The 24643-nt window shown below is 47.2% G+C and overlaps 1 protein-coding gene across 4 annotated transcripts in view; it reads right to left on the bottom strand.

Moving 5' to 3' along the window:
* Nucleotides 1-24643, bottom strand: part of HERC2 (HECT and RLD domain containing E3 ubiquitin protein ligase 2) — a 425948-nt gene that overhangs the window by 389557 nt on the left and 11748 nt on the right. For all 4 annotated transcript variants that reach the window (XM_078766738.1, XM_078766740.1, XM_068132745.2 and 1 more), the window contains exons 5-8: nt 23878-24115; nt 22812-22915; nt 22571-22727; nt 11420-11524 (exon numbers count right to left, since the gene is read on the bottom strand). In XM_078766738.1, coding sequence (XP_078622864.1) covers nt 11420-11524; nt 22571-22727; nt 22812-22915; nt 23878-24115 — 604 coding nt within the window. The remainder of the gene's footprint in view (nt 1-11419; nt 11525-22570; nt 22728-22811; nt 22916-23877; nt 24116-24643) is intronic.

Below are 24643 nucleotides of genomic sequence, written 5' to 3'. Positions count from 1 at the left end.
TGCGCGGGGGGGGAGTGTGCGTCCTCCCACCGGCTCGGTTAGCCGCCATCGACAATGCGCTCCAGACAACGCGCTCCAGACCATGCGCTCCACGGGGTTACCACAAAGGGGCTCCTTGTCAGCTCCTCGTCAAGGGCGGAGCCGGTAACCCCCCCCCCCCGCACGCACCCAATGAGAAGCAACGTGCCGATTCCACGAGGCGGAGCTAACGAGCCGAGGGCGTGTCACTCCCCGCCGGATATACGCGGCCCCGCGCCGGATGTGACGTCAGATGCGCCCCCAGCTTGAGCAGACAAGACGCCATCCGAGCGCTGCGACCTCCCCGCATCTCTGGACCGGACCGAGTCGATTCTGACCTTTGAGCCCAGGTGCACCTGGAGCCATCGCTACCCGCCTGTCCTTTCCATCAATCCCCGTGTGAGTCAGCTTTGTCCCGTTTATCTGTCGTCTGTTGGGAATAATATAAGATTGTGTCTAAGTGCTTGTCTTTCTATGTTGTACCTCTCGTCCCTGTAATCTGACCTTCCGCACGAATATAATCTCCTCCGGAGGTCTTGAGAACCGTATCCCTGGTGTCGTCATTTTAATCCCAGCCGTGTGTCTGTTCCTTCATTGACCTAGCATCGCGCGACTAGTCAACGTTCGGCTTCGGGTATAATATCGAGTATAATCTTGTGCAGACGTGGTCATCCCAAAACCGCTCGGTGAATAACATCCAAGCCACGTCTGCAACAATATATACTGTATATATATATGTATATACATATATATGTATATACATATACATATATATATACATATATATATATATATACATATACATATTATATATATATATATTGTCGCGTGACTACCCTTGGTGAACACCGTAGGGTAACACGGATGACCGATTGCGAGACTTTACACTCCCGAGGCGAAAACTCAATGGCGGATTCAAGCTCAACACAAAGTTAAACGCGCGGGAGGCCAGACGCAACGAGCTCCACAGCCTTATCTATTAAAATGAAACACCCAGGAAACTGCGTTCAAATATGTACAGAAAATAATATAAGGATTTATTATTGAAAAGTAATAACAGTGAAAAAAAACACGCGCCGGTAATACTAATAACTAAATCGGGACGTCCCCACACGACTGATATCAAACACAAAACGAGGGAGATTAATTACGAAAAGAACACGTCACGTCGTTCAAAATGTACGCGGATTCGGGCTTATCTGGTCTTTCGTCGTCTTTGTGGCTGCCGTCCAACACCGCTCCTTTCGGCCCGATCGCACACCTCGCTCCAAGTTCCACGGCCCTCTGCGTCCGCCTCCAAGCGCCACCAGGCCTCGTCGGTCCAACGGCCCACACACACCACGAGCTCCTTTGCTCCAACGGTCCACCGCAGGGCTGCACGAAGCAACCAAAACCAAGTGCCAACTGCCAACTGCAACGAGCTGTGGTCACGAATGTTCAACGAACCGTGTCCTGTGCCAACTCCGACGAACTGTGCAACGAACCGTGTCCTGTGCCAACTGCCACGAACTCTGGTACGGAACTGTAACAACGAACTCTGCGACTCAACTCTCTCAACTCTGGACTCCACTCGAACTTCCGACTTGATCGCTCATCGACGTGTGTGTCCGTGTGTCCTGAAATGGCGTCCGACCGTCGCCTATATTGGTGGCCGATGACGTCACATTGGCGCACTCCTCAGCCAATCAAAGCCTCCCAACTCGCCCAGGTCACGCCCTCTGCGGCATGCGACTCCTGACATCTCTCGTCCGTGACCCCGCGGTCCTGGCATAACACGTGCCGGCCAGGTTTGTAGGCCTTTTGAGGTGTACACGGTGGCGGCCAATTATGGCGGTGTTTTTGACCTGGTTTCCTGCCAATTTAATACGAAGTCCTTGTCAGGGAAAGGGGATTATTTAATGTTGCGCTAAGGACCTAACTAATGTTTATGTGGTTTGCAGTGCCATAATGGACAAAGGTTTGACTACTAGGTGAGACTCACAGGGGCGTTACCTTTAATCCCTCACTATTTAACACTCGAACCTCCAGGTAGGTCCACAACCATACATCTTACCCCGACAAACGCCTAGACATCAATAACTTATTACATGTAGAGTCCCTGTCACGACAGCCGAATACCTACCTATTCAGATCTACCTAGCTCTAGATGTTGCATTACCAAATTCATAACACAGCCCCCCCCCTGGAACCGTAGCTCCTGCAAGGTTCACCGCAGGCGCTACCATTCCAGCCTTAACACTTACTGTCACACACTTAATTAACCTATGAAATAAATCAGGAAGGGCTGTGGGAAGTGAGTCGGACTACCTACCTACACTTCCTTAACATGCTGAACCCCTTAACCATCATGCAAGTATGTACATCTTCTTCGTTGTTCCTGTGGAGGGAGGAAACAACAACACACAACACTAACTTAACCACAAAACTTAACCATCTTCCCGAACTCAAAACTCTAACCTTTGTACATACCCCGGTCTACAGACCGCGTCCCCCGGTGGATGCCACAAGACACAACCTTACCTGCGGGGCCATCCCCAATGCATCCCACTAAATTTCCACGGGCCCTGTCCAGATGTTACAGGTGAGTGACACGGCTCGGTGGATTTCGCCCACATTCATGCAACACAGACCCCTTAACCACTCATTCTCATTCCATAGGTCATCAAGGCATTGCAAAAATCAACAAAGCACTTATTCCCAATACACCCCCTGCAGGACCATGGCATTGATGTCATTCACGTGTGTGTGCATTCCTCAACTAGGCAGCGGGGAGGTACCGCACAAAAAGATGGTGGGGGCGCATCAGGCTGTGGTGCCCGCAGTCCCAAAAACAAGTCAACCGACTTACAAGTTCATTGCCCCCCCCCCTTTACCTCTTGGCCCCATGACAGCCCAACAGCCCCTTTCCGCCGTTACCTCGCCGGTGAGGGTCTCCACACACACCAGGCTCCTTTGCCTCCTGCTTTCGCGCAGCAACACGGGTCACCGGGGGACTTCCTCACCCCGCGGCGCCCAACCAGACCCTCCACCGACGAGCTCCAATTTCCAGTTACCACCGGCTGCCAGGGGTAATTGCCGCAGAGGGGGGCCCGCAGGCATCGCTCCTCAGAGCTTGCTCTGTACCTGCGGACACACACACCTTCCCCACTAGGGTGCATCAAACGCCCTTAGGTTCTTGGATTTTAATGTCTATTCTCTCAAATGTTACACTTGTTGGTAGAAGTATGTATGCAAAAAATAAATGAAATCAGAGGTGGTCCTGGGTGGCCACCGGCCACTTTTATATATTTAGGGCCATTTTCGGGGCCGCACTATGTAAAAATGTTTGATTTTGTTATTTTACACCCAAACCTAGTCATGTTTGGTATCAAATTGAAGGTCTTGATGAGAGGAATACAAATATAACAATTTTATGCAAAAAACGATGGTTTGATAATTAGTTTGTATTTTTACATGAATGAAATCGGAGGTCTAATCGTGGGTCCCATACTAGTAGTCTAATAATATCCTTTATTTTCTTTCAGATGGCAGATAAGAAGACCAGATTAGCAAGTGCCATTTTTGGTCTTGGCAATGCTTTTACAGAAGCAGATGGTACATTGACAGGAGTCCGCCTCCCAACTTGCCGGCAGGTTCTTCGATGCGTGATGTGGTACATCCAGAAAGAAATATGTGAAGGCAAACAAACTCAGCCACTGAAATGGAAATCTGCCAGCATCGTCCTTATCCAGCTGAAAAAATTCTACACTAAAGCAAATATTCCTATGCTTTCAGACCATCAATGCTGCAAACTAATACTTGACCTTCTTAATGACAATAACAAATTGCGTCAAATACCTGTTTCTCGCCGAGAATCTCCAAGCACTTTGGCTAAGTTGCAAACCATGAATGAACGTCTTGATAAGACCTTTGGTGTATGGACAAAAGATGCAATGACAAACATTAAGAATGAGGAAGATAGAGTATTTTTAGAGTCAATGAAATCTGACAGAGTAGCCTCATTTGGTGGTGTTGACAAGAAGAAAGTTGATAAAGATCATAGAAAAGAAAAACGCCTCTTAGCGGAAGCTTCAAGACGAGAACGTCATGAATCATCCAGTGTACAAGAGATGACAATTAGTTCTGTATGCTCTGATGATAGTGACTCTGCAGATAGCTTGGAAGAAACTGAAGAAGAGGCGATTCCAGAGTTTCAAAGGAAGCGTAGTCACCACAGATCAACATATGCAGGTACATCTGCCTTTATTCCTCATGATATTCTGAAAAGACATTCAGTTGTGTCTGTTGCTACTCGACTAAACATAACTCCTGTTCAACAGGTTGCGCTCACCAAAGCTGTAATTCAAGAGGCAGGAGGTGATCCACGTCGTGTGGCCAAGTCGTACTCAACTGCTGATAAGGCTCGACGATCAATAACAAGTGCTATCGCCAAAGATATTCAAGAAAATTGGATCGCCCCAACAGCTGCAACACTTCACTGGGATGGCAAGCAGATACCAACGCTCACAAACAAGAATGTCAAGGAAGAAAGATTGCCAGTGTTGGTTGGGAATGCCACTGATGTAAAGCTACTGGGGGTGGCTAGATATCCTCCTGGAAGTGATAGGTCATCAGGTGACATCATTGCCGAGCACACTTACACGTATCTACATTCATGGAAGTGCAAACAATCAGTTGTCAACTTATGTTTTGACACAACAGCATCAAACACTGGACACGTTACAGCTGCCTGTGTTACCATTCAATCAAAACTGGACCGTGCTCTTCTGTGGTGTGCATGTCGCCATCATGTTGGAGAGGTAATCCTGGATCATGTGTTTGACGTTCTCAAAATTGAGGCATCAAAGTCTCCAGAAGTATCTTTGTTCCAAAAATTCCAGAAGAATTGGGAACGCATATCGCATGCAAAGAATGAAAGTTTAACCAAAATTGACATTTCCATGTACAATGACTATGCACAACAGCTGCTTTTATCCTGCAAAAACAAGGTTTTAAGCACAATCCGCACAAGCGCTTCATACTGTAGGGAAGACTACAAGGAAATGGCACAACTCTGCCAGGTAGTCCTCGATGATGATGTCACAAAACAAGGAACACTCCACAGACCAGGGGCCATGCATAAAGCAAGGTGGATGTCAAAGATTCTTTATTCCATCAAAATATGCCTACTTGAAGAGCAAATTTCTCTACTACCTCGAGGAACTGTAACAACACAACATCAACAGAAAAAACTGAAGGAGTTTGTTGTTTTTGTTGTTTATATTTATTGTGATTGGTGGCTCATATGTCAGTCTGCTTCAAATGCCCCATGGTTTGATTTGTGCTTTTACAAGACTCTGCTCAACTATAAAGCTGTCAACTCAACCATTTCAGTCAGCGCTGTGAAAGCCTTTGATAGACATTTGTGGTATTTAACCCCAGAACTGGTTGTTTTGGCACTGTTCAGCAATGCAATTCCTCAAAAGGATCGTCGTGCCCTTGCAGATGTGTTACTGGCCATACAACCAGATGAAATGCCAAGCACTCCAAAACACCGCTACGGTTCTGGATATGGCAAACCGTCATTTCCAAAAATTACAGAAGCGACAACCCTGGCTGATCTTGTGAACGAGGACTCGTGGTTTACAGTAAACCTTCTTCACCTAGATATGACCTTCCTAACAGAGGATGTTGACACTTGGCAGAACAATGAGCACTTCAAGGCAGCCAAGTCCATTGTGGATGGGCTTAATGTTGTGAATGACCCTGCGGAGAGAGCAGTAAAGCTCGCAACTGATTTTGTCTCAACTGCAAGAAGAGAAGACCACTTCCAAAATCTTCAAGTGGTTGAATGTGACCGCAAAGCGAGGCCAAATTTGCGGAAACGAGCAAAGTTGGAGTAGTGACATTGGCGTTGTGCTTAATACATTTTCAAACTTTTAATCAATGAAAGTACAATACTACAACACTGTACTACAACTTTGTAATATGAAGAACGATTTTGGTTAATTTTACATTGACATGTAAGGTTGTTTTAACTGTTTGATATTAGGCATTTAGTAAAAGTAGGACTTTACTTTTGTATATAGGTATAATGGTTAATTTTACATTATCTTGTAGTTAATTTTACATTATCTTGTAAAGTAGTTTAGCTGTGGCCCTAAATGGCCCTAAATATATAAAAGTGGCCGGTGGCCACCCAGGACCACCTCTGATTTCATCTATTTTTTGCATACATACTTCTACCAACAAGTGTAACATTTGAGGGAATAGACATTAAAATACAACAACTTTTTGAAAATCATGGGGCGTTTGATGCACCCTATTCCCCACCCATGGTCCCCAAAACACACTTCCTCCCCCACTGCCATTCAATTCTCCACACAACTCAGCACAATTCAGTACAATTCCATAGATGGTGTAAAAGGTGTTACAAGGCTTGCCATGGCCTGCTACATGTGAAATTCCCCCAGTTCACATTTAAACCATCACATCTTCCCAAAAGCACATTTCCAAAAGCACAATTATCACCCCTCATTATCTCCAATAATCATCACTCACTCTCCAGGTTCCACTCTCACGACCACATCAAAACACCTAACCACAATACAAAAACATACGCCACCCACAAGACACTGTGTGGCTCCCATTCCATCCCCTCACCGGCCATGTCATCACTCTCACCCGCCTCCCAACTCCAATTTACATGTCCCCAATTTCCAAAGCAAATCCTGAAGCCTGGGACAGTACTCCTCAAAACACTCACCTCAAGTGCAGGTAGTTGCAGGTTGGTCAGATTCAAAGGTGCCATCCACCCATACAATTCCCAAAATTTCACATTGGGCCTACCAAATACTTCCAAATTTCTCTTTTGTCCCCACTACACTGGCAGGTATGTGGATCCGCATCCAACGGTGATCATCACTACACAACTACCTATGGCCACGACAGCTCTGCACCTCTACCGTGCAAGGGTCACCGGGACAAGGTGAGCAGTCAAAACGCCAACATGGCCCATGAGTGTCCATAAGGGTGCGACCCACCATCCATCCTTCGGCCCCCCTGCGAGGAACACAGCTGCAGCAGCCCCAGCTGGCCAATGTGGTGAGCACTTGCTGCCACAACACACACTACCGCACACACAACCTCGGCCCTGGGGGGCACGGTCGCAGTGCGTGGCATCCCTACAGCCACGTCCCCTGCACCTCCCCATCATCCCCCAGTCCGACTACAGAACTGCAGCCCCCCCAGTGCTCACCCACACTTGACCACACCAAGGTCCAGTCAACAGCCATGCTCCACCAGGAGACCCACCCAGAAGACATGGTCCACACACCTCGGACACGCACAGCACCACGTTGACCCTCAGGCTACACAACTACATCCCCATCATCCCGCGTCCCAAATATCAGCACAGTTGCCCCCGCAACCAGTTGAAAGCTGTGTCTTGCTACCCTATTAATTTCATCACAGCCTCCAACACTTTGGTCTACACACCTGGATCAATAATGGCGTCACTGTACAGTGTCCACCATGGCATTTCAAAATCCACCCTTAAATTTCCATCTAACCCACAGATTACCCATGCCAACCATTTGTCACATTTCACTCACCTCACCAAAGAAGGATGCTTTGCCATACACATGCCAGCCGAGCATGGCCCATATGCTCGGCGCGTTACACATCTCCCGAATCACATCCCCATGGCTCTCTTCCCAACCCGAGAGTCCATAAATCATAACGGAGCATCTGTGGAAGGTCACTCACACCATCACGTTCCACAGATGCCCCAATGGTTGTCCGGCAGGCTATCTCCATCCCTGTCCATTCGGTTTGACCCGCGTCCATCGACCAACACGGCATGGCAGGTCATCACATGCCAGTTGTCCCAAAGTCTCAGGGAGAGGGTGTCAGGTCGCATGCCCGGGTGATCACTACATCAGGCCCAAGCTGGCCATCTGCGGTGCCACCACCAAAGCGCGACCCACAACACCTCCCCCCAGTGGTCCTCAATATTTGCCATCCCAGGCTTGAGAAACCACCTCGGACCTCCCTGGAGGTCTTAACCCCCACCAGGGTCCGGTGACCCTGCCGGCCCGAGCCACCAGCTCGGACGGCGCCCCGACGGACAAGGGACGCCACACTCCACCAGACCCCCCGTGGGACCCAGGTCGTACCTCGACACCCAAGGCTGGACCCCACGTCCAAATCTCGCCATCACAGCCCCCCAGCTGGCCGGCATACCCAAATTTTGAAAGGGGCAACTTTTGCCCGAGGCCATCACCCATGACCTCTCCATATCCAGATCGCGCAGCCCGGGGACCAATCCCAACCATGGCTGCTCCAAATCAAGTTCCCATTGTAATTTTATTTTAAATTTTATTTTACAAATTTTCATTCCCACCGCCAAACCGCAGCTGCAGGGAACAACCTCTACCACCGGTTGTTCTGCCCCTCCCTGCAGTTGATCCAAATCCCTACAGGGACCAAATCTCCAGAAGCTCTATCTCCCGATCCTCCAAGATCCAAATCCAGCCCGGAGCCAACACACTCCCCCAACTGGTTGTCCAATTTTGGAGCCTCTGTTTCCAAATAGCAGTGTACAGTGAGCGTCCCCTCGGTCATTCCAACCACCTCCTTGGACCAACTCACCTCATGTCCCAGGCTCCTTTGGGCCTGAACAAGCTCTACCTCCATGGGACTGTCACAGGTCTCCAGCCGCTGGATCAAATCATCCTCATTATTACAAATCATTCCTGGCCCCGCCAGGCTTTGATCAATATCCCCAATAAATACCTGGTCCGGCTCCATTGCACGGACCCCCAAAAACTCTACCCCCTCTTGCCTCGCACCACCGCCCTGGTGCTGCACAATTCCAAATTCATCCCCCGGTTGGGGTGTTGTGACATCCACACGGTCCCGATAAACAACCAGGCCAGAATGTGGGAAACATTCCCCATTACAACTCTCACATTCCAAATTTCCTTCCCCGCTCACCTGTGGACTCTCCACGTTTACCTGCAGGCATTCCCCCTCTACCTGTACACATTCCCCATCCACCTGTGGACATTCCCCATCCACCTGTGGACCTGCGGTCTCCCCATTTACTTCAATTGCCATTCCCTGTGCAATTCCCAATTTTGCCATTCCCGGCTCCTGAGCCCCGTGCACATCTGCATGGGCCGTACTCTCTCCTGTTCCCAATCTAGCTTCCCCCCGTTCCGATTCAATTTTTGCCACCTTTGGCTTCTCCTGTGCCCCCAATTTTTCACTCCGAGCCCTCGCTTCGTCCCTCCTTGCCCCCAATTTTTCACTCCGAGCCCTCGCTTCGTCCCTCATTGCCCCTAATTGGCCCTCTAATCGCTCACCCTGAGCATCCAACCGGTTCCCCAATCGCTCACTCTGAGCCCTCATGTCTCCCCGAATTTCTGCAAGGTTTCGCTCACCCTCGGCCCTCTGAGCATTTATTAAATTTACTATGGTCTGGAGATCTATCGGGGCCGTCCCACCGGCGGGGAAAGTTCCAACGCTATCCTCCTTATCCCCCATTTCCGGCTCACTCCCGACGCTGACGGAGGCCTCGCTGCGCACCTCCATTTCGTCGACCTCCGACATCCGCCTTTCGGAAGGTTGTTTCCCGCGCGCGTATTTATTTTAATACCAAAAACACAATTTAAATTTGACGAAGACGCGATATCGCGCTCCGTATGCCCAATTGATTATTAAATTTCTCCGCCTCGCCTATACAAATTTTGCGTTCGAACGTCGGACGCAATGTACGCCCGACCGTGTCGATGTCTCGCCGCGGACAAAAAAAAATTTGTCCGACGGGTTCAAATCCCACTCCTGACACCACTTGTCGCGTGACTACCCTTGGTGAACACCGTAGGGTAACACGGATGACCGATTGCGAGACTTTACACTCCCGAGGCGAAAACTCAATGGCGGATTCAAGCTCAACACAAAGTTAAACGCGCGGGAGGCCAGACGCAACGAGCTCCACAGCCTTATCTATTAAAATGAAACACCCAGGAAACTGCGTTCAAATATGTACAGAAAATAATATAAGGATTTATTATTGAAAAGTAATAACAGTGAAAAAAAACACGCGCCGGTAATACTAATAACTAAATCGGGACGTCCCCACACGACTGATATCAAACACAAAACGAGGGAGATTAATTACGAAAAGAACACGTCACGTCGTTCAAAATGTACGCGGATTCGGGCTTATCTGGTCTTTCGTCGTCTTTGTGGCTGCCGTCCAACACCGCTCCTTTCGGCCCGATCGCACACCTCGCTCCAAGTTCCACGGCCCTCTGCGTCCGCCTCCAAGCGCCACCAGGCCTCGTCGGTCCAACGGCCCACACACACCACGAGCTCCTTTGCTCCAACGGTCCACCGCAGGGCTGCACGAAGCAACCAAAACCAAGTGCCAACTGCCAACTGCAACGAGCTGTGGTCACGAATGTTCAACGAACCGTGTCCTGTGCCAACTCCGACGAACTGTGCAACGAACCGTGTCCTGTGCCAACTGCCACGAACTCTGGTACGGAACTGTAACAACGAACTCTGCGACTCAACTCTCTCAACTCTGGACTCCACTCGAACTTCCGACTTGATCGCTCATCGACGTGTGTGTCCGTGTGTCCTGAAATGGCGTCCGACCGTCGCCTATATTGGTGGCCGATGACGTCACATTGGCGCACTCCTCAGCCAATCAAAGCCTCCCAACTCGCCCAGGTCACGCCCTCTGCGGCATGCGACTCCTGACATCTCCCGTCCGTGACCCCGCGGTCCTGGCATAACACGTGCCGGCCAGGTTTGTAGGCCTTTTGAGGTGTACACGGTGGCGGCCAATTATGGCGGTGTTTTTGACCTGGTTTCCTGCCAATTTAATACGAAGTCCTTGTCAGGGAAAGGGGATTATTTAATGTTGCGCTAAGGACCTAACTAATGTTTATGTGGTTTGCAGTGCCATAATGGACAAAGGTTTGACTACTAGGTGAGACTCACAGGGGCGTTACCTTTAATCCCTCACTATTTAACACTCGAACCTCCAGGTAGGTCCACAACCATACATCTTACCCCGACAAACGCCTAGACATCAATAACTTATTACATGTAGAGTCCCTGTCACGACAGCCGAATACCTACCTATTCAGATCTACCTAGCTCTAGATGTTGCATTACCAAATTCATAACAATATATACATATATATACATATATATATATACCTATGGATGACAGTTTGTAGTTGGGTTGGGATTCTAACCTGGTTTTGACAGCTTAGACGCCAGTATGCGTACTTCTAGGCCATCTTGTCAGCCCGGAAGGGTGAAGGCGGAGGTGATGGGGTATCATTTTATGGCAGCTAACACATTTCTCACAAGCTACAGATGAAAATGGTCTATGACATACCTCAATGTTCCTCTTTGCACTGCCAGTTCCAGAAGGATTGCCAATGCCAGATGTTGATCCTGAGGTGGAACCCCAGTCTTGGTATCCAGTGTGCCATGGACCTCTCTGCAAAGTAAAGGTGATTGTTCAGAGGAAGCAAGTAAAGCGAGGATGATGAAGTTGAGCAATATAAAAACTACAAAAATAACTGTACCTCCTGATCATATTGCATATTATGTTGACCACAAGGAGTGCCCACCCTCCTCTGGCAACTTCTTTATATTATATATACATATTGTTACATGGAAGGGGGGATGCATCGCTGGACCATGGTAGTGTAGTATGGTCCGTATGTTTTGAGTAGGTTAGATTGCCATGCAACAGGGACCTGTCAGAGTAAGTCGTTTGTTACATGTGATGGAGGGTCTCTGAATAGGTTGGCACCCTAGAGGCGTGGTGTGCAAGCCCCTTCGTTGTAAGGGCATGCTGTGCCACTCACCAATCCAACCAGAGTCGGTGGAGCTCTTTTGCCTTGGTACGCAGTCCACCTACCGGAAGGAAACTCTGAGTGCAAATCCCCCTGCTGCCTTGCAGGATATATCTCTTTAGACAAAGGCTAGGTCCACAGCCGATACTGTGGTGGCGTTAGGAAGAGCATCTGGCCACAAAAAACATGCCTCAAATGTGTCTTTTGGTGAAACGGGGACCTGAGTTTTGTGCTTCCACAACTGGGTTAGCTGCAGTGATGGCACTGGGTAGTGTTGCTGCATTGTCCAGAGGGTACAGGTCTCAACAAGTTGGCACTTACTGCCTGATGGTACAGGAGCCTGAACCCATTAGTAGCGGACTGGGAGGCTGCTCTATCAGCAGGTGTACAATACCCCCATCTGCTTTAGTGCCATGTCATGGATGGGTATCCCTGCATTTAGCGCATGGATGGGTATCCCTGAAGCGGATTGAGGTGGGTCGCAACGAGGCCACTGCACAGCTGATGTTAAGGCACCAGGTCATGTAAGCGTGCTGATGTCTGGGGTTTTTGTGGCATGTACAATGGGGGGTGCCTTTTGTACTCAGGTTCCCTTACTTTCTTTTTAATAATCTATGGCTGTAAAAATTACGAACAAGAGGGCTAGAAACGGATTGTGCAGCCTGGAAAGCAGACATTAGGTGAATCACAGCTTACACATGCAAGCATGGAAACGAAAGGAAAACTATGATGATGATGATGCTGAGGCAGCGTATGTAATTTATAGACATGGTAGACAGTAATTCTGTTAGTAATGTAGACAGAGTAATGTGTAAACACCTTCTGTTTATGGGCAGGGCTAGGAGAGGACTTCCAATCACAGAGGCAAATACATGTGTCACATGTGTGCTACAAAGCCATCACGATCTGTCTGGCCAGAAATTGCTAGTAGTGTCAATTTGTTTTATACCGTGTACCCTTTTCCTCTCCCTTCCACAGATCTCCCGACGTCACTGTTCTCTACTGTTGTTGTGCATTGTGCTTCCCCTCTTCTCCCTCCCCATCTTGTCTCCCGCTCCCTTTATCATATGTTTTGTGTCCGTTTATGTTTTTTTGTGTTTAATGTTAGCTCTTACACGAGACTCGATCTTGTATACAAAAAAATAAAAGTGTGCGACAGCCACAGCAGTGTAATGCACTGTATGGCGTAGAAGAAAAGATTGTGCATTTATTTTCATTGGTGCTGCCCTGGGGACGGGACAGTCCGGAGGACTCCGCCCAGGAAAAATAGGACGACAAAAAGTGAGACACCATAGTCATGGTGGTTCTCTGAAGGAGTTTGGGCTTGACCCAATCTTGGATCACCCTGTGTTAATGGAGAGAAGAAACACCTCAGCAATAGAGAGAAAACTCCAAGTGAACAGAGTGAAAAGAAGTGTGTTGAGGAGGATAAAGAAGGGCCTGGAAAGAAGATAGAGAGTAGACCATGAGGCCTTGTATAAAAACCACCGTTTAGAGGCCATTTTTCCCCGCAAAGCGGGGGTTGGCCTTTTCGGGGACCGTGGTAGTTGTTGTTTTTTTGGTCCCCTTTTTGAAGCAATGTTTTACGGCCGGATGCCCTTCCTGACGCCAACCCTTTTTGCCGCCTTCAACGACATACAGGGAATTACCAGTGAACTGGTACTCAATTAGCCGACCTCGGAAGGATGACAGGCTGAGTCAACCCCCCTGGCATTAATTCGGCGATCGACCGAGATTCGAACCCAGGATCCTAGGATCCTAAGCCGGCACCCTAGCCGCTAGCCCAACACCAGGGATTACCATGAGGCCTTGTATGAAAAGGACAAAAGACCTTGGCTTTAACCAAGGCTTGGTTGAGAAGCTGATCGTCACTGGCACTCCTCGTGGCTGGTTCACTTCATCGTGCTCAGTTTTCCCTTTCTTATTTGGACTGGACTGACCGTCACTGGCTCGCGTCATCTCGGATTGACTTCAACACTAGCTCTCGTCGTCTCGCACCTGGTTACCAAAGTGGGCTGCATCGAGTCCTGCGTCCACACTGCACATCGTAGACAGAGGGAAATCCCCAACTGCATTCTTATCTCGGTGTAAAAGTGTGTTCTGTGGAACCTCGAGTGGGTGAGGTTTCACGTTTTATTCCTCATCATTAGGGTGGTCCAAAAAAAACAAAGGAAAAAATTTCCTTTTTCCACAAGGTCATTTTTATTCTTTTCGACGTAAATGAAAAGCACAATTTTTTTCACAAAAAACAATATTTAGGGGTCGCCCCATGTTGCACTCATAAATCAGAGATCCCATGTAGCATAAAACAATAATTCGCTTGAAAGACTATGACAGAGTGGGCCCTTATGACAGAGCCCTTTGATGGAGTGGGGAGCTTTTGTCTGATTTGCCACCAGTCGAAAAAGGAACCGTTACTGTTCTTCCTCTTTCGTCAGTGTCTCGTTGTATTTTTGGATCAGGCCGATGCCCCATTCCGCCATGTCGTTTACTACTTTCATCTGAGAGGACCAATCCCGAAGTTCGTTGAAAAAAGTATCGTCAGTCCAGTCTCTGGGGGGCTTCTTCAGATTTTCCCCCTTCCATCAAGACAAGAAAGAAGAAACTGGTCCTTTCTGTCACAAGGTCTTCCAACTTCAGGTCTTCCACTTAATTTGTGATCTCCAGACATTGAGGAAGGCCGGGTAACGGAGAATGTTGTAAGTTCCGGACCATCCTTTCTTTTGTCTCCGTGGTCACTCTATTGTCGAAAAGGGCTAGGGCAACTAGGTTCTTGGAGAGAAACCAAGGATGTCTGCAAAAGGCCACGGATGCTTTGCTAGCCACAATCTGATTGGGGTACGTCCTAAGGACAGACAAAAGTTGAATGTCGTTGTAGGGGGTTCGAATTCCAAGGGGCGCTTTGTTCCACTGCCTGATGTAAACGAGACTCACAAACAGAGCCAAATCGGTTATGCTCCTGGCTTCTCATGGTGTCAGCCTGAATTGAGCTTGGAAAAATTATATCTTCAATGCATAAATCACTTTCCCCATCCATCGAGCATGGTGTGTTGGTCCAGGAGCTCAAAATAAATCGTTTCCACTTCCTCCACCAAGGAATAAGAGAGACGGGCGTAAAAAATTCTTGATAATGAATTTTTTAGTATGGAGCGACGTCTAATATTCACCAATCAAGCTCAAATTTCACACACAAGTAAATCTACCCTAGTGGACAAAAACAACATATGTGGAGAAACGGTTTGACTAACTTCGTTTTTTTTGGACCACCTTACTCATCATCTATATATTAGAGTAGCGGCAGTTTTCTGTCTCTCTCTCTATCTGTCATGCTGTCATTACTTCTGGGCTGTTATTACGGCGTAGGACGGCTGACTCCACCCACTGCCATTTTGATATTAATGCAGTCCAGCCCGAACACATTGTCGAACCTGTCATATTTACAATCGCCATGCCCTACCTTTCGTTTTTCGTTCATTGTGAAACACAAACAAAGATATTGTTTAAATGATCATCAAATATTGAAGGGATAGGTGTTATGGGCCTTCAACGACTACGTATAGGCCTTAGGCTTCATGACTTAGACCTCACCTTCAGGCGGCTTCAGATCAATTAGCCTAGGTTTCTTAATACAGTAGTATCGTTTTCGTAATAATAATAATAACGCAACGTTAATAATAATGTAATAATTATAATCGCAACTCTGCAATCCCTTTATCATGACTGCCAAGTCTCTGGATTAAAGTGGTGTATTATTCACGACTCAATGAGAAGCGGTGCACTGATAACTGCTAACAAGCCGTAACAAATTTGCTGGGGTTTGGGGTTAGTGGGGGCTCAATCGACTTGATGTTGACAATCGACGCAATCGACAGGACTTGATGTTGCGGATGAAAGAAATCGAAAATACCTCGAGCATTATGCTGATTGGTTGTTGCAACTGAGTGAGGGGTGCCTCCCTTCTGTGCAGGGTAACCTTTCCAATGGCGTAATTGCATTATCACCTGACCTTTGTGTGAACTCGGAAGAGGATGTTATCAACCATGTGCATGCCGGACTTAAAATACCGTCCAATTATAAAACTTCTGAGTGGTTGGCTTCACGTGCGATTTTAACCACAACAAAGAACATGGTTTAATCTTCTCAACAGTAAGATTATTGACCGCCTGCCGGGTGATACTTTTATCGTCCGCAGCAAGGTTCAAAATAAGTGGTGGCCCAGGTGCCAAATGCCACCAAGAACTCCGTCAGGCCACTAAAACCTGGTCCTGGGTGGCCAGTGTGGCCACATGTGTCAAATTATTCGATATATCTTCTTCATCGATGTATTCGGTTGTTACGTATCATTATGCACTCTCAACTAACTAACCTTTCCACGGGGACTACGGTCATATGGCAAAGGTTGTAGCGACTTCACATGCTCCCCTCACCTGGAGTTCCAAACGTGGAGCGACGCAAATTGTCTTCGGAAACGTGTACAGTAGAGCGACGCTTCCGGTGATGTTGGGAGAGAGTGTTAAAAAAGTGATTCCTCAGAACCCTCAACTGTATCGCAAGTAAGAGGACTCCCTCAATGTTATTATCACACTCGCTTAGCATATGTTGCTTTGGACTCGACTGCAAAAAATCCAGAGGAATTCCCATATTTTATTGCCGTTTTCCACCTTGGTAAGGTGTATAATATGTAGCAACTTCAGCGTCGTTCCACGTTATCGTGGAATTTTTATACGGTCACTTCCATTGACAAAAGTAACAACAAGAATAATGATAATAGAATAATAATAATAATAATAACATTACAGTACCACAACAACAACAACAACATGCATTTTAAGGCCATTTTCCCTGATAGAGCAGGGTTAGCCTTGCGGTCCCCATGACAATCTTCTCCATTTTGCCCTATTTTCTGCATCTCTCCTTGTTAACCCCCTTGCCCGCATTTCTTCTTCCACCATCTTTAGCCAGGTCTTTCTCGGTCTTCCCCGTCCTCTACTTCCTTCTACATCAATTTTCATCACTCTTCTCAACCAGTCACTTTCATCCTTCCTCAACACATGACCAAACCATCTCAGCCTGTTCCTCTTCACAGCATCAATCACAGGCAATATTACCATCATCTTTCGCAATTCATCATTTGTCTTCCTCTCTCTCAACGATACTCCGCACATCCATCAAACCATTCGCATTTCCACCCTTTCCAGCCTTCGTTGCTGCTCTACGTTCATTACCCATGTCTCGCTCCCATAAATCATAACACTTCTCACACATGCAGCATACACCTTTCCCTTCAGCTTCAGCGACACTCTCCTCCTCATCAGCACGCCACTCAGTTCCCGAAACTTCTTCCATGCACATCTCACTCGAGCAACCGTTGCCGAGTCTGATCCACCTTCTCCATTCAGCATGTCTCCGAGGTAGCAAAATGTTTTCACACCTTCCAGCTTCACGCCGTCTCCAAGATCCAACTCAACATTTCCTCCATCTGCAGCTCCCTCTGTGCACACCTTACATTTGAATGTAGCTGCCACACTGGTAAATGACCCTCTCAGACCACTACATTTTTGATGAACCCACTCAGCGCACATTGTACATTGAATGGAGTTCACTCCGACACCCTTCCTGCACACAGCACACGGCCACTTCCCAGTTCTTTCCACCTCACCACATGCTTTATCACTTGCCATCACCTTCGTCTTTCGGATATTCACCTTCAGACCTTTTGTCTCCATACATTCCTTCCACTTGTTCATCTTTTCCTTCAGTCCATCCATACTTTCCGCAATCAACACCAGATCATCTGCATACAACAACTCCCACGGTAAACCCTCCTTTACGTTCTGAGCCAGCACCTCCATCACAGCTACAAATAGTAGTGGACTTAGTACCGACCCCTGATGCACTCCCACCTTCACCTCAAACTCACCACTGTTCCCGTCCTTCGTCCTTACAGCTGTGCGCGCTCTTTTGTACATTGCCATCACTACTCTGATCAACCATTCCTCCACTCCTAACTTCCTCAATGCCCATGTCAATACTTTGCGTGGAACCCTATCGAATGCTTTCTCCAGATCAAAAAACCCAAAAAACAACTTCTTCCTCTTCTCCATGTACTTCTCCTGCAACTGCCTCACAATGAAAAGTGCATCTGTCGTTCCTCTTCCTGGCATAAATCCAAACTGCATTTCGTCGATCTTCACTTTCTTCCTTATCCTCCTCTCCAACACCCTTTCCAATACCTTCATTCCATGCTCCAATAACTTTATCGCTCGGTACGAGCCACACTCCAGAGGGTCACCTTTCCCCTTGTATAGAGGGACGAGGGTACTCAGTTCCCAATCCACTGGAATGCGGCCTTCTTTCACCACCAGATTACAGATCTCTGTCATTCTCTTCACACCCCAACTTCCTGCTGCCTTCAACATATCTCCCACAACTCCCGTCGGCCCTCCCGCTTTTCCACTCTTCATTGCTGTTATCGCTTCCTCAACTTCCTTTTCAGTTATCTTCTCTGCCGGTCCTAAAACTGGGTTACTCTCTATGTTGCCATCCCATTCATTCTCTGTATTCAACAGCATTTCCATATATCTTTTCCATCTTCCTTTAATTCCATCTGGGTCGACAACGATTTGTCCCACTTCATCCTTCAAGCAACTCACCCCCATCACGTCACACCTCTCTTTCGCTATGTGCTTTGCAATCCTGAATACTGCTTTCTGACCCTCTTCTGAATCCAAGCGTTCTCCGAACATTTTCCTACATGCCTCCTGCGCCTTTGCTACCTCTTTCTTTGCAGCCTTCCTGGCTGCCTTATAACTTTCATGCTCTGCTGTTTCTGCTCCCGTACCCTTCGCCTTCTGCCACTCCTTGAACTTCTTCCTCTTCTCGTCAATCCTCTTTCCAACTTCATCATCCCACCACCATGTTTCCGAGTGCCTCGGTGGTCCTTTTGTCCATCCACAAACCTCACCAACGGCTCCCAACAGACTAGCTTTCATTGACATCCAACCACTTTCAAGCTCAACCACATCATCCTCTACCCTACTCAGCCTCTCTTTTAATGCCTCCCTTACTGTCACCTCTTTCAACCTCCACACCTTCATTCTTGGTTGGTACTTCACCCGCCGAGCTCTCCTCGCACCTTTCATTTTTATGTCGCAGACAACCAAGTGGTGCTGTGAAACAGCCTCCTCCCCCGGGATCACCTTTGTGTCCCGGAGGTGCCCCCTATCTCGCCTCCGCACCATCAGGTAGTCAACGGTTGTCGTCGACCCACCTGACGTGTATGTAAGAAGCTTATTATCCTCTTTCTGGAACTGAGTATTACAAATCAACAAATCAGCTCCATCAGCAAACTCCAAAATCCTTTCACCTTCTCCATTTCTCACACCATATCCGTAACCCCCATGAACTCCCTCAAAACCATCCATACTCCTTCCCACATGTCCATTCAGGTCTCCTCCCACCACAACAACCTCTTCATCTTTCACGTTTTCCATCAGCTTCTCTATCGCACACCAGAACTTGTCCTTCTCTTCATTGCTTCGACCAACCTGCGGAGCATATCCCGAGATGACGTTCACCAAGAGCTTTCCAATCATCATTTTCACCATCATCAACCTATCACTCACTCTAGTCACACTCACCACACTGTCTACAAACTCCTCAGAAAACAGGACACCAACACCATTCACGCCCTCCGGGCACCCTTGCCACACAAACTTGTATTTCTGTCCCTGCCTACCCTTCACCATTCTCACACCACTTCCCTTCCATCTCGTCTCTTGCACACAACATATGTCCACTCTTCTTCTGACCAATACTTCCACCACTTCTCCTGATCTCCCTGTCATTGTCCCTACATTCCATGTCCCAAACCTCAGAAACCGATCTCCACTTCGGGCTGCACCCTGCCAATATGTAGTTGTAATTGTCATGGTTCTCTTTTTGAGGCAATGTTTTTTATGGCCGGATGCCCTTCCTGACGTCAACCCTCTTGACGCCAACCCAACCCAACTGACGCCAACCGCCAAAATTCTAACATTACAGTACCACATTGAATGAAATTAATGAATTTTAGTACCACATTTTAGTACCACATATTAGTACCACATTGCAAAATAAAAACAAGAAAAAGAGCAATCAGAGATTGCAAACCCTCGCCAGGATGTATTTTCAGTGGTTTTTAAGGCTTTTGTGTTAAAACAAATATGGCGGCAGAACCACGTGACCGAAGATGTAATCTTTTTTTTTTTCCTCCACCAGTTTATGCCGACATGGCGCTCAATTAATTTCATCTTGATAGGATGAAGTTTTGTACTTGTCGAATTATGACATCATCATTAACATATTTTATTCCCCATGGAGAGTTCTTTACAATGAGCCATGTCTCTTTTTTTTCTATTCAGCGCCTGATATTGCACCTGAGATATAGAGGTGCAAAGTTTTTCGATTTTTCCAATATGGCGGCCGAACCACGTGACCTATGACGTCAGAATTATCATTAAAAAAAATTCTACAGGTGGAGTTGCACCTATGGTGAAAATTTCCTGTCAATCGGACCAACGGTTGCAGAGAAAATCATATTTATTCTGTGCGGACAAACAGACAAACAAACAGACAAACAGATTAGAAATCGGTCAGAGACCGAGGACTTGCCGGAATGTACTTTTTTATTGACCTTGAGTTTGACCTTTCAAGGTCACTCAAGGTCAAAAGTCATGATGCCAAATGAAATGTCGTATGTGACTTCCTATATGTCAGTAACAGTAAGTGTATGCATATCTCTTGTACTTTTAGAGTTATAGTGGTTTGAAATATATTTTAAATGAAAACTCGACCCCCCTGGTTTCACGTTTTGAGTGACCTTGAGCTTGACCTGGGGCCTAGAGAGTTAAAAATTGGGCACAGTCTATTCCAGAGCAAGGCAAATATGTGTGTAAAGCATGGCGATGCTATGTGCAACGATGTAGACGTAGTACTGCGCACAAACAGACAGACAGACAGATAGACAGACCAACCAACCAACATACTTGCTGGAATTTTTTCCAGCAAGTAACAAACATACCGTACTCAAATGCAATACCCTCTCCTCTGGTGAGGGTAATAACTAGAACGGCACTCGGTAGAGCGCATACCTCCGCCAGGCTGAACAGTATATGCACAGTTTGCATTTTTTTGCAAGCATGGCTGAGCCGACAACCACCAAATTTGGCAAAAAGATTCAGTCTGACCGGGGATTGTCCTAAGGGTATTTTCATCCACCACATCAGCCTTTAAAGACCCTCTTTTAAATGCTTTCTAGATGCTTGAGAGAGTATACCCCTTTAGACCATTGTAGACCCCAAACACCCTGAAGACCCTTTAAAACGGGAATACCCCAAAGATGTTTTCGACCTTGAAGACCTCCAAGACCTCAGAGACCTCGGAAAACCCCCCAAAAAACCGTAAGACCCTCAAGACTCCTTTACCCACCGGCATAATCACAACTCGCCAGTTTATATAAACCCAAACCAACATCGCCTCCACTCACCATTTTAAACAAACCCTCCTGCCCACCACCTAGCTGACTCGCTTCCCCAGTCCCGCCCCTGCGGTTCTCATGCCCCTTCTCCGTTCCTCCACCCCCCCCCCCCCCGACCTTTCCTGCACTCCACCCCTCCTATCCCACCCCTCACTGGCTTTCCCCCCCCCCCCCCCCCCCGCCATCCCCGGTGGTCTCTTCTGACCCGGCCCACCGGCTCTGCTGACCCCTTCACTTTTTTCCCCAGTTCTCTTCCTTAACAGCTCCCCCATCTTATCCTCAGAACTAGCGCAAATCCTCTTGCGCCATTTTGTCAGCTCCTCTGTCTCCCTTGACAACCCTCCGCCCCTTCAGGTGGAGGTCTCCACTCCCTTCCATGCGGCAATCATAGCTCCGCCCTCTCTCTCCTTGCATGGCAGAATCTCAGAGCTTTCTGCCTCGTTCTTCCCCTGCCCTCCAGAACTGTAACCTGGCACTCCCAGTGGGTGTTTACAAAACGTTTTATAAACGTTACCTTAACTTTAATCCCTCCCTATCTTATCACATTAACACGACCCTCCGTATCGTGCACATTCAAACACAATCCTTAAGCTGAAGGTCCCCAATTCCTTGCATCGAGATTTGCTTCCTACTCGCACACAAACCACATTACACTATACAGTTCTACCTCTTCAAAGGTAATCTCTAACCCCTCCTCCCCTCCCCCATAAACAAAAATATATATATACATACATACATACATACATACATACATACATACATACATACATCCGAATAAGCAAATATATGAGTGTGGCGGACACAATGCCAGCGGGTCATAATTCCGCGCACCAGTGGGTGACGCGAGCAACCGGACGTGGAAACAAGGCTCGGGCCACGCCCGGAGCAAAGGAGTCATGAGGCTCAGGATTGAACTGGAATACATGCCCCGCCTTTCGGCCGACCGGCCACGCCCGAGGGCAAGGCGTGGCCTCGGGATATAGACGCGGGCTCGAAAGTCGAGCCCGCCCAGTGCTTACGTGCGAGCATAGAATAAAGTGTTTGGTTTTGTTCAACGCGTGGTGGCCTACCTTCTTGACAAACGAGTTGTGTGTGCATAGCACCACATGAGTATATATATACATTTATGAATAAGCAAAAGCATACTCTTCGTATACAAGAGACATACCCAGTAACAACTGAGCGGAGGAACTTGGCAGCTCGCTCAACCACCTCTAGCCAAACAACTGAAACATTATTCTCATCAAAAAGTGAGGCTTCGGGAAGTGCTTGAAGAGCATCGAGTGATTCCTGGAGTAACTCACTGCACAGATCAGAATCTTCTCCTGCAAAGCAAGTGGAACGGGGTTGTTATGTGTACAGACTTAGCTTGTCTTGACTGTATAATAAAATTATAAAAGCTGTATCACCAGATCTCCAGGCTCGACGAAGAAAGGCAAAGGCGAAGGAAAGCGCAGCCCGTGATCCAACACGTGCCAGGCCCTCCACACCACGAGGTACAAGTCTTGGAGCTCTGCAAATCCACACATAGCAAGGCAGCTTTCCAACTCAATAATATCAATAACTAACCTCACATTGGTGACTGATTTAATCAAAAGACAACATGTTGTACTTCAGAAACATTCTGCTTTATTCACTCTATAATTTTCCAGAGTTCATCTTCTGAATGGTTGGAAGTCAGCTAACAATCTTCATCAACCATCCTTGCTGCTTATACAGCGCTTATATAAAGTCTACACCCCATTTCAAAATTTTCACCTTTTGTTGCCTTAAAGCCTGGAATAAAAATGCATTAAATCAGACTTTTTTTCCCATATCGCATTGAGTGGAAAAACAATTCTCCGGACGTCTCCGGACATTGTTCGTGCCTTTATATAAATTCCGCTCAATGCGATACGCTCTCTATGAACTCTTATTCTGAACCGATTTTCAAAATTTAAATAGCGGAATTGAACTCAACAGTAGTTCTGACTGCTAAAAAAAAAAAGTGTTCATTTGCTAAAAATGTTTCTCCGGGCGTCTCGGGGCGGTGTTTAGTATGACCCTACAAGCACAATAATGATGCTTTGAAATGCTATTGTTCTTAATTCCAGTTACAGGTAAAGAAGGGGGAGAGGGGAGCAAAAATGTTTTTGCATGCACTAAAACGCATTAACTTTAGACCTTCTCAGCTTCCTTATAATCACCGTTATATTATTATATTATTGTGTAACTGACACACAAGATTTTATTATGCATATCGAACAATATGGACAGTTTTGCTGATGCAAGTAATGGACTTGTGATATTTGTCAACCCCCTTGCTGCATTGCCGCCAACTATGTTTCTTTTTTATCATTTACACAAATCTCAAAAGAATGGCAAACAACGTTCAAAAAAATATGAGGTCACGCACAAATTGAAAAAGAAAAACATCAATTCATGATACAGAGGCTAAAAAAATGTTTCCAACTGGTTTAGAAAAAAAAAATGTACATGCGTCTCTCCAAGGAATTGACAGAAACAGGGCTGTGTGTTGGAGAAGGGCTGAGCCTGGCAATCGGGCTGGTGCTACGAGTGGGCAAGCTCCGGCTGAGTGCCAGCAGAAAACGCTCGAGCAGAAGTAGACGCCGCTGCAGTCGCTCTGCTGAGAGTGTAGTTTGTGCAGCAGCGGCAGAGAGCAAACGCTGCTCAGCCAGCACAAGCCGTAAACACTCCGACAGCTCAGATATGGCTGTGGAAAAACCAGCGATTGCTACTGTTGTTAGGAACAGCCATCTATATTTTCAATGTAAAAGCAAAACTAGATTGACAAATCTCATCCCCAACCCCTACCCTGCACTCCTTACTCCCCACATCAATAATAAAGTGAGTAGTAAGGGGAATAAACTCGTTATTCATAAACTATAGGAATTGGAAGGAGATATTTGTGACCTCTCTCTCTCAGCACAGGCAGGTTGGTGGGCTTTCTGTTTTCTACAGACTCCTCTCCGGCCTAGTTCCCCCTGCTTTGTCTGTGCTCTGACCCAAAATATTCCTTCACGACGCACAAGATCTGCCAACAACCATCTTCTAATGAAAGTGCCAAAATCAAGACTCTCTGCTCACCTTCACTCTTTCATTCCTCTTTTCTTATGCCTCTGGAATAATCTCCCACACTCTTCAATCCCACACCTCCTCCCTCCAGGTCTTCAAAACAGATGTTCACCACCATCTCATATCTTCCCCAATCCAAAACCATGATCTTTTTTACCCCCGTTAA

Source organism: Myxine glutinosa, chromosome 12, assembly GCF_964187855.1.
Source record: "Myxine glutinosa chromosome 12, kmMyxGlut1.1, whole genome shotgun sequence".
Taxonomy (NCBI): Eukaryota; Metazoa; Chordata; class Myxini; order Myxiniformes; family Myxinidae; genus Myxine; species Myxine glutinosa.
The sequence above is the reverse complement of the archived record's forward strand: the minus strand, read 5'-3'. Positions and strand labels throughout refer to the sequence as shown.